The following is an 11,914-nucleotide window of genomic DNA, read 5'->3' as shown; positions in this document are numbered from 1 at the left end:
GGTATAAACATACAGTCACATAGAATTACAGATAGAATTAGATCTAGCTAATGACAATATAATGTAATCTATTTGTGTTGCTTTTACAAAATAATAGTAATAACGTCGTAGTTATTATCAAAAATAAGCAGTAGCCATCGAAAGCTACACATTTCAGAGACTGTTTAAAAGTTTTTAGTATGTGCCACTCATAGAATTATTTTTTGCCTAAAGTTTTTACTTTCAGGATACAGCGCCTGCCCTTACTAACCTTGGATTCTAACTCTGCAGTATTTTACATCCAGCCACAAATTCTGCACATGCCCCCACCAGGTTGGGGGGGAACATTTTGCTTTCTTACTGTACATCTAATTTTTTTCCCATAGGCAGTCTGCGGGTGTCTTCTGAATGTTCGTTACATTGGTCTGTTTTCTAATTTTCATTGTCATTAAGAATTTGGTGCCATTACAGGAGAAAGTGTACATTTTAGTAAAGGAGCAGAACTTGGTCTGGAACCTTCACACATGGAAGAAAATCAGAGGTTTCAAGATTTTGCTATTCAACAACACTTCAGTTGAAAGGCAGAAATACATGTTCTGGAACACAAATACAGTACAGAATATTTTCTTATTTTCAATTTGTGACAAAGGGGCGGATTCAGCACTGGACAGAATTGCAAAGCTGCACACAAGCAATTCCGTCCTTGCTATTATGTTAATGTAGCAGGAGGCACCATGCCTCCTCCATGCATTAATGATCTGCGCTGCATTCAGGTCATCTGTGTGATCCCTGGCCAGCTGAGATACCATGGGGTCATGCAGGCAGGCCATCGCAGATGAGGGAAAGAGGCCAGGCCAGGCCATCTGATGACATAGATCCTGGCCTCTTCCTTCCCCCAACGGTGGTGACATGCCTCTGTTTTGGAAAATGGAGGCCGTCGACACCCCCTCCCTGCCCCCAAATAGACTGCCTGCCGCTGCTCTGCATCCAAACACACAGCACACGCAGGTTCCCGGCTATCGGGAATCTGAATTCAGCTGAATCACCCCCTAAGACATCTAATATTTGATTAGGATATAGAATCACAAAGAATGGTGTTTTTTTAATTTATCTATCTATCTATCTATCTATCTATCTATCTCATATCTTTATATCTATCTATCTATCTATCTATCTCATATCTATCTCATATCAATCTATCTATCTCATATCTATCTATCTCATATCTATCTATCTATCTCATATCTATCTCATATCTATCTATCTATCTATCTATCTATCTCATATCTATCTATCTATCTATCTATCTATCTATCTATCTATCTCATATCTATCTATCTATCTCATATCTATCTATCTATCTATCTATCTATCTATCTCATATCTATCTACCTATCTATCTATCTATCTATCTCTCTCATATCTATCTCATATCTATCTATCTATCTATCTCATATCTATCTCATATCTATCTATCTATCTATCTATCTATCTCATATCTATCTCATATCTATCTCATATCTGTCTATCTATCTATCTCATATCTATCTATCTCATATCTATCTATCTATGTATCTCATATCTATCTATCTATCTATCTATCTATCTATCTATCTATCTATCTATGTATCTCATATCTATCTATCTATCTATCTCATATCTATCTATCTATCTATCTATCTATCTATCTATCTACAGTATCTATCTACCTATCTGTCTGTCTAATAGTGATGTGGTCATGGGTTAGGATGGAGCTTCAGGGAAGGGGTTGGAATGGAGACACGCCAGAGTGGGATATGAGGGAGAGGGAGACTGAGGTGACCCAGCATATGCCGGATGCATTATACCAGTATTATTACTATTAAAACGATGATCTGGACTTCTTCTACTAAGTTCTAGAACTTTACTATCCCTATTTCATTATTTAAAGATCATTTGCATTTAAGACACAGTAGCAGAAGAACTGTATGAACATCAGACATCTGAGAAACCTTCAGGTTACTGAGGATATCATAAGTTGAAATTCTAAAACTTGCAACTTCTACTGTGTGTTTTAAAGGTATGTGGTCTATGAAATCTAAATCGCAACATGGACCTTGGAAATCAAACTTTGTATAAAGGAATAACTCTGAACGGATTTTCTCAGGCATTGCATGCTAGGATAATACTATTTATTATGTTCCTTCTCATTTACACACTGATCATTCTGGGGAACAGTTTTCTGATATGTACTATTATCACCAGTCCTCCGTTACATACGCCTATGTACTATTTTCTTTGCAATTTATCATTCCTGGATTTGTTCTACTCATCGATCACTCTGCCAAAGATGTTAATGGATCTATTTTCTAAGCAAAGGAGAATTTCCATTGTTGGGTGTCTGGCACAGATGAGCACTGGTCTGTTTTTAGGAGGAACTGAGTGTATACTACTGGCAGTGATGGCGTATGATCTCTATATTGCTGTATGCTTCCCTTTGCATTATACCATATACATGAATTGGAGGACATGTAACATTATTACAGTCATTATGTGGTCAGGAAGTTTCATTTTATCATCTATTCCCAACTTTAAGCCTCTTGTGTTCTGTAGAGAGACCATATTGGACCATTTTGCCTGTGAGATATTGGCAGTTCTACAGCTGGCATGCGGAGATCTCAGCTATTATCAAAAAGTTTTATTTGTTGAAAGTTTTTTTGCACTTTTAGCACCATTTGTTTTCATCATGGTATCCTACATTTGTATCATTATATCTATATTAAACATCCATTCAGCAGGTGGAAGGTCTAAAGCTTTTTCAACGTGTGCTTCCCACCTGATGGTGGTGTTATTGTTTTATGGGACCAGTAGGACCATGTACATGGGACAAACAAAAAGTTCATCATCCTGCGAGAAATATAGTTCTCTTATCTATGGAGTCATGACACCGGTATTAAATCCTTTTATCTACAGCCTGAGAAACAGTGAAGTGAAAGAATCATTTAAAAAATTATTGATCAAGTATTCAAAATCATTGCCAGTATAACTATTACACCAACAACACAATTATTTAATATTTAAATAGTGTTTAAATATTTAATGGGAGTTTTAATAAAGCTTGGAGAGGGATAAAATTGTGAGAGATAAAGTACCAATCATTCACCTCCTAACTGTCACTCTACAGGCTGTGTTTGAAGAAATGCATTAGGGAGTTTTAATAAACTTGACCTCTGCTTCATCCATCATTGGCTAAATATTCACAGAGCTTTTTGTTATTATTACGGCTGTGGTATTTACTTTAAAGTTTGGTCCTGTTGAGAAAGGCGGAGATTCACCTCTTTCAGCAAACGAACAATCAGGACATGAATGGCTATAGTGATCATAGGTGAGTGTGCTTAAGTGTAATACAGTTGTACTTTCACGGTGTGTAAGTCTTCTATTTTTTTATATTTCTTTTGCAGGTGAACTAAAGGAACCAGTGGGCCCTTAAAGCCTTGCATGCTTGTACTTGTACTTGTGGTTCTCTAATTACCAACATGCGAGTTAGGCTTGCAGGGTCCTCTAGTTCTATTGTAAAAGACAATATTAATTAATCTAATTTTTGACACAATCATCCCGGAACCCACTGTCCAGGGGTTCCAGGGATAGCCCTGGGCTATCAGCCCAGGTCTGGGGTGTCCAGGAGAAGGGTATCTCCTTTATTGGAAAGGTCTCCACCTCCCGGGAATCCCCAGACTGGGTGAAAGGGTTCCATGGTTGTGGCAATACACCCATGCTAGAAAGTGTCCAGTGCTGGTTTTGGTAAGTATGGGTGACCCCTACTCATTTTGACCCCGTATTTCCAAAACCAGGTCTGGCTTTCTAAGCCTGGTGCTGGTTTATAAAAATATCGGGGACCCCCTACATCTCGCCCCTATATTTTCACAACCAGAACTGGCTCAGAAAAGCCCGGTGCTGCCTGTGCATTTAGTTGGGGACCACAAGTTGTTTTCATTTTAATTTTACAGTTTTAATAAGTTTTCTCACATAGAATCAAGCATTGCTCTCACTGATCCCCAGTCTGGGTGAAAGGGTTCCATGGTTGTGGCAATACACCCCTGCTAGAAAGAGTCCAGTGCTGGTTTTGGTAAGTATGGGGGACCCCTACTAATTTTGACCCTGTATTTCCAAAACCAGGTCTGGTTCACTAAGCCTGGTGCTGGTTTATAAAAATACGAGGGACCACTAAATATTTTCCCCCTATATTTTCACAACCAGGACTGACTCAGAAAAGCCCTGTACTGCTTGTGCATTTAGGGGGGGACTGCAAGTTGTTTTTATTTGAATTTAACAGTTTAATCATTTTTTCACTTAGAATCATGCATGGATCTCACTGATCTGTACATGTTTTTGGGAAAATGGCATCTGATCATGCTAATGTCACCAGCATGAAGCAGGTAAAAAAATCACCAGTCAAAATCAAACCATTGGGACCATTGATCTAAAAAATTGGAGAGCCTTGTATAAATTTTTTAACATAAAAGTAAATTTTTCTTCATCTTATCACCCTAAATTAAATAGCCAAACAGAAACAGTAATTCAGGTTTAGAGAAATGTATTTGCGTTTATCTCTCTGCATCACAAAACAACTGGGAAGAGCTTCTGTCATGGCCATAATTTGCTTACAACAATCCAACCTCCTACTCTCCATTTTTGGCACAATTTGGAAATCATTGAATTCTTCCTCTCACTCTGTGTCTCTGTTATTGGTAGTACCAATCTTATATGGTAGTACACATCATTATATTATATGTGTGTAAGAATCATGGCAACAAGGAACTAATTACATGTTTGTTTATTATAGTAGTTACACAAATTACTAGTGACCAATTGAATAATGTTTTCAACAACAAAATATCTAGCCCCAATGTGTGTTTTTGGCAAGTACACTTTACCGAAAAAATATGTAACTCATACTTGTTACCTTCAGTACTGCCTACATTGCCAGTCCCAATATTGTATTAATAAACAGAAGTTATGACAATTCATCAACTATTATAGTTTTGTTTTGTTTTCCTAGCTAATGTGTGTAAGCCATAAAGACTGGGGCATAAGAACGGACCAACGCTCCTTCCCCTTGACAGTATGAGTTGAGCAGAGAGTTTTGGCAAATGTACGAAATAATAACCAGATAATACCGGAGAAAGGAAATGTCCTTCACCTATTTTCTATAAATGGACCTTGTCCTATCTCTACCATCAGAAACCATCTACCTATTTCTCACATCCAGACAACCAGGGAAACTGTACATACATTAGTGAATCACACAACAGGAAATATGCTGATTCATGGACAAACATTGGGGGCAACACCTCACAGCCTCAAGCCTGAACCCCCTTTATCTCCCCGTCTTTACACAAAAACAATGTTACATTTATATGGATAGAAACTTATAGCCCGTTTAACCGGCAATTAGCAAACATAGCAAAGGTGTAAAAATAAAATTGAGCACACAGAAGTTATTGTTGCTGTGTTGCTCCTTGATGTGACAAGGGGGAAATAAGTCATAGTGGACACTTAAACACATGAGACTAAAATAAGTCTGAATGTTGTAGTAATTAATCTCATAAGAGTATTTTACCTTCTCTAAAATCATTTATAAAAGTATTTTAGAAGCTAAAGCTAGACTGAGGACTGAGTAATGAGAGTGTGCTTTTGGTACTGTCTATATATCAGTTCATAACACTTCATGCATAGATATACTGTACAGTATTATAAACATATGATCTATATTGTCAGAGGTTTGTATAAAGGAGACACAGATGCACTTAATGAACCAGCCTTCTTGTCACATTGTAGCCTCCTAAGCACTGAGGTAAGAACACATCATTTCATCTGCATTTCAGTGATAATAGAAACATAGATGTATGTTAAAAGGAATGATGTCTAATTACAAGTGACCCCTTACCAGTTAAGCCTAATGTTAGATACATCTGGATTAGTACATTTCTACGAAAGCTAATGTGCTCATAGTTAAATGATTAATGCTGTTTCACTGCTAATTAGTCATTATGGAATATTATTTGCATATACAATTTATACAAGGGTAAATGTATAATTATCTTCTGAATTTCCAAATGCTGAACATATTTATTTAAAAAATAGAAACAACTTCCAATACAGTTCAATTGGGATCAAACATAGCAGAATTACTGTAAGTTTGATACACAGCCTGTTATATAAATCATTGAGGTTTGACAACTAATGCAGAAATTCTCTAATAAAAAAATGACTTGTCCTGGAATATAAAAATAAAATATGTTGCAAAAAAATAATTAAAATTCTAAAGGGACGATCTATGTTGTCAATGAATATTGTAATATGTCATGAATATGTGCTGAATCAATCATGAGTAGGTTAATGTGCACTACCTATGTTCATCTATTTTATTTCAAAGAAATTTATTTGCTTATCTTTTTATATATTAAGTATTGTGAGTAACTTTTCTCATAATAAAAGATTGGTCTCTGTTGAATGTTATTGGATCCATTGTGACCATTTAGACAGCTAGTTCATGCTAAATAAATGTGTTACAGGTTATTGTTTGGGTAAGCATACCTGGTTTGTAACTGTAATTGTAGGGAAAACTTAAGGGCATCCTAGTTGGCGTGGCAAACTCCTAAAACAACTCTTGGTAGTAGCAAGTATAATCTTGATCTATTGATAGTGAGCCAGATTAATAATGTTGGAGTATATTCATTACAATAACAGACCAAGAGGTTGTTATTTGGAGTAACTTTGTGTTCACCCATGTCACACAAGGCTTAAGGGATTGTTGACTTGACAAACACCATGGACAGTGGTTTGCGATTGATGATTCTTGGAAATGAGCTATATTGCATAACACAGACAATACAACATGCAATCCATTTTATAAAATAAATTCTTGTTCTAAAGGGTAAATTTACTAAAGTGAGAGTTTTTAGAAGTGGAGATGTTGCTGATAACAACCAATCATATTCTAGCTATTATCTTCTAGAAGGTGCTAGATAAATGTTAAGTAGAAGTTGATTGGTTGCTATAGGCAACATCTCCACTTCAAAAACTTATTGTGTAATCGCTCACACTTGAGGCCATACTCTGATGGACAGCCTGCACCTAGCATGGGGCTGGTACAAGTTTTGATGGTGCGAACAAAGCTTGAATCTACAGATGCACCAAGCACTGTTTGAGTAGCTAAAGAAGCTTAAAGTGGGAGTTTCGGTCCTTGTACATGCAGAGGATACTGTATACACCAGGGAAGGTCTTGTAGTAGTATTTGCATAAAGTCACAGAAACAATACTGACAGAAGATGCAAACATGGACGCTGCAGCATCTCATTCATCTCATCAGGTCCTGGTTGTGGCCTCAGGGCCCAATTCAGACCCGTTCGCTAGGCTGCGTTCACATGTAACTGGCTGAATTTTGCAATCTGCATATGCATTAAAGATACAGTGCACATACACGAACCAGTCATTGCGATATCTTCCCGATCACAGTGAGTACACAGACACCCCGCAAGTTTGAGTGACAGAATGTGCATTTGTGGGTGGTGACAGGGGGAGGTTGATGGAAACGGGGGTGTGGTGGTGCAAATGCAGGTGTGCTTGAGCATCAAAACACTGTTCCTAGGGCATGCATAATTAAGATGCAGCGTCATTGTACATGTCACATGGCTGTTTAAAGCACTGAAGCACTCGCAGTGCTTGCGGTAGGGTATGGTCAACCACAAGCGCTGCGTATGGTTCCGATGGTACTCGATGTTACCGATTGTTGCATACACTTCCTGCAGAAGCGCTATGAAGGGAAAAGGGAATCTTAGGTCAGGCTGGTGGGTGTCTAAGAACATACCGCGATCACACGCCAAGACATAGTGGGCGTGCTAATGTCTTGCCACGCGATCGCAAGATTTGCATACTTTGGCAGCTGATGGCTACGTGCGAACGCATCCTAGTGAGTGGGTCTGAATCAGGCCCTCAGTTAGCTTTTAGTCAAACAGGCATTTGTATTGCATATCAAACATTTTATAAGTCTGCCATTGGATGAGGAAACCAAGTAAGTACCAATGGGCATAAATGATTGTGTTTGCCACAGTGCTATATGTAATGTAATAATATTTTCTATTTTTTTTCTAATCATGTTCCTTTTAGAAAATAATATAAAAAAATATTCTCATCTAATGCTATAACTTAGTGTTTGCATCAGTTACTTCCCTCTTCTTGATCTTGGAGACAGATAGAGGCCACTACATTGACCTGCTTTTTGTCACTCCCATGAGCTTGATCCCAGTATTGTTGTTTGGCTTCTCTATCATGTGCTACACAATTACATTGACTACAAATAGGTGTACAGTATGTGGGCTTGCTCATTATGGGGAGATGACCGGGGCCAGGGTTGTCATCACTATTTGGAGACCTGGTAAACTTTATATTATGCCTGTTTTCTTAAATTTGTGATTTGCTTATGTTGCCTTATATATACAGTATAGTATGATTAGTTATGTAATTGGGAGTATTAGGGTTTTCTAGCACCAATATTGTGTGCTCTTTCCTAGCAGAGCATTGTGAGGGTGCAGTCATGTGCCTTCATTGTTGTGTAGTATATTATCAATGGTTACTTAGTTTCCATTTGTGCTAACTGATTTTGGCAGCACGTGGCAGTGTGTCAGTATGAGGACATTGACAAGGGCACCCTCCTGATGCCATGCAGCCAGTCAGTGTTGTGAAAATTTAAATCAGTTTCAAGGAAGTGAGCATAAAGGTTCACTAAAGCTCGAGCAGCTACTCTTAAGGGAAACAATATACAATGATTTATGTGTTAAGGTGCTATCACTAGTGATGCAGTAAAAAATCATAGCAAACAAATCCTTTATACTGTGTATTTTTCATCAGATTCCACAAAGAGCTGTATTGCATACAATAACTGGAACACAAGTGGAGTGACTTTATTTGTAGGCATCCAAAGTTCCTCTGTATCCTACAGAGGTAGGTTTGGAGGCAGTAATTATATTGAATGTTACCAGATCCTAGATGACACTGGAATATTGTGTTTGAAATAATCTGGGTCACCACTACCACAAATAAACTCAAAAAGTGGTTATTTGAATACACCAGAACTTTTATTTGTAAAGCAACACCATTTTATATGGTATATTTTAAATGGATGTGACTTCAAAATGTAAATTGTAACATGGAAAATGGAAATCAAACCTTGTTTAAAGAAATAATCCTGACTGGATTTTCTCAAGGTTTGCAGACTAGGATATTACTGTTTGTTACATTCATATTCATTTATCTGATGACAATTTTGGCAAATAGTTTTATTATATATACTATTATCACCAGTCCTCAGTTGCACACACCTATGTACTATTTCCTTTGCAATTTATCCTTCCTGGATTTGTGCTACTCATCAAGCTCTATTCCAAAGATGTTACTAGATATATTTTCTAAGCGAGTTAGAATTTCCATCATTGAGTGTCTGGCACAGATGAACACTGCCCTGTTTCTAGGTAGTACTGAGGATATATTACTGGCAGTGATGGCGTATGACCGTTATATTGCGATACGCTTCCCTTTACATTACACCATAAATATGAATTGGAAGACATGTAAAACCATTACAGTCGTTACGTGGTCTGGAAGTTTCCTTCTATCGACTATCCCCAACTTCAAGCCTCTTGTGTTCTGTAGAGGAAACATAGTCGATCATTTTGTCTGCGAGATATTGGCCCTGCTAGAGCTGGCATGTGGAGACGTCGCCTTTCATAAAATAACTATATTTGTTGGAAGTTTATTTACATTATTATCTCCAATCATTTTTATTTTGGTGTCCTACATCTGTATCATTATATCTATATTAAAAATTCAGTCATCAGATGGAAGATCTAAAGCTTTTTCAACATGTGCTTCCCACCTAACTGTGGTCTTTATATTATATGGGACAAGTATGACCATGTACATGGGACAAGCAAAACAGTTTTCATCCAACCTGAAGTATATTTCTTTAATTTATGGTGTTGTGACACCTGTATTAAACCCTTTGATCTACAGCCTGAGAAATCATGAAGTGAAAGAGGCATTTCAGAAAATATTGACCAAGTATTTGCCATCGTGGACAGGAAAATGATTTAACCAACAGCACTAAACAATATGAAATTTACATGCAGAATGAAGAAGAAAAGAAAACCAAACACATCTGAACTTGGGGTTTCCGAGGAGAGCTAAGTCTCGGCTCGGGTCTTCCCACCAAGTTTGGTTCTTAGAATGAGGCAAAACATAATTTTCCCAGAAATCTTGGATCTCATGTGCTTTGGATTGCATATAACAGTCCCTCACTCGTGATCAGACGCCATTTCACACAGGAGAGTGTAGGGAAAGGGTGTGGGCTGTAGTTAGTATTAAAAAAATGTCTTTAGGAGGAAAAAGAGAGTTGCAGTAGTAGGTAAATGGGGAGTAGATGGGTATAAAATTTATATAGCAGCAATAAGAAATTATCTATTGGTGGTGTGTACTATTTGCAAGTAGTTGCTCATAGCGCTACACCTATTGTATATGGACATGGGGTGTCTATTAGGCAATCAGATAGTCTGGAGTAAAGAATATGTTTGTGCTGGAGAAGAGCGATATGTGTAATACTAAACCCAAGAGAGAATGTAGATTAAACAGGGTGTTTATTTATATTAAAAATGAATGATATTAATTGCATACATTTTAACCTGAGAGTCATGGTGCTCTCTGATGGTGGGTGGGGCAAGAGTTGTGTTGCCTATTGCAAATGGGACTAAAGTTTATAGGTGTGATTGTTAGGGTGTGGCTCCTTTAGGAAATACCCTCTGTAAATAGGTCAGGTATGAAGTCCAGGTTGTCGGGATGCCGCTGGTCAGAATACCGACAGCAAGAATCCCGACACCCATAGGAAGTCACGGTAAGTATTTTTCTAAACCCTACACTAACCCACCCTCCCAGTGGCTAACCCTAACCTCCCCCCCTAGTGCCTAAAACTAACCTACCCCTCCACGAATCCTAAACCTAACACCCAGTGCCTAACACTAACCCTGCACCCAAACCCTAACCTACCCCTAACACCCTGAAATTTACCTTTGGGATGTCAGCAGTCGGGCTACTGATGCCGGCATCCAGACCTGTTGGGATTTTGGCATCAGTATTCAGATATCCTGGTTGGACCAGGTATTTACATTCCCTGTAAATAGCTGGTCCAACCAGCCATCTTTATATGTTCCCCTTTAAATAGCTACTGTGTAGCCATGAGATCTACCTTCTAAGAAGGGATCCTGTCACACACAGATGTATGTGGTGTCCTGCCATGATGGAAATTCTTCTACCTCAGTGTACTTTAGGCAGACAGGTGTGTCTCTGCTACTGGGGATGCAGGTGGAGTGGAGTGATGGTGTATTATGGGGGCGCATGCCAACCAAATGTCATGCCTTTGACACAACTTGCCCTGTGGATCAGAAGTCAGGTTGCTGGCTGGGGACACCCCAGACCCATATATGATAGGTGTAGTGCTTTGGGCAACTACTTAGAAATACTACTACCCTCAGGAGATTGGACAACTCCAGCACAGAGCTGCTCCTAACACTTGGCACATCGCCTACAGGAGCAGGTCCTCCGATTCCCACCGCATTTTGGTGGTGTATAGCAAAAATCTCTTGCAGGAAAATAGGCTATCACTTTACTTCCGGGTACAGACCATGCATGTGCAAGTGGTAGTTACCCAAGCAGGAAACAGAAGTTGTTAATCAGAGGCCTAATCCCTGCATATACTCAAGAAAGGGGGACCTCTTTATTGGGAGTTTTCCATTTCCCAAACAATCCTCAGCCTGGGATGACTAGTCGGGGGGTTAATGTTTTGTCTGGGGGACCCAGTGAAGCATGTCCCCTGGTTGTGGCATTATTTCCACCGCTAGTAAGAGCA

General features: G+C 38.6%; 1 protein-coding gene across 1 annotated transcript; it reads left to right on the top strand.

Moving 5' to 3' along the window:
• Positions 1-9,166: 9,166 nt before the first annotated feature.
• LOC148513547 (olfactory receptor 13H1-like) lies at positions 9,167-10,105 on the top strand. The gene has a single exon (XM_088481733.1). The coding sequence runs from the start codon at positions 9,167-9,169 to the stop codon at positions 10,103-10,105; it is 939 nt and encodes a 312-aa protein (XP_088337859.1).
• The last annotated feature ends 1,809 nt before the right edge of the window (positions 10,106-11,914 follow it).

Source organism: Taudactylus pleione, unplaced genomic scaffold, assembly GCF_031769625.1.
Source record: "Taudactylus pleione unplaced genomic scaffold, aTauple2 ptg000277l, whole genome shotgun sequence".
In the NCBI taxonomy this organism is placed as follows: domain Eukaryota; kingdom Metazoa; phylum Chordata; class Amphibia; order Anura; family Myobatrachidae; genus Taudactylus; species Taudactylus pleione.
This window is presented reverse-complemented; position numbering and strand designations above follow the sequence as displayed.

Bases quoted from the DNA above. Each gene is read 5' to 3' on its own strand.
- LOC148513547 (XM_088481733.1), top strand. From the start codon at position 9,167: ATGGAAAATGGAAATCAAACCTTGTTTAAAGAAATAATCCTGACTGGA.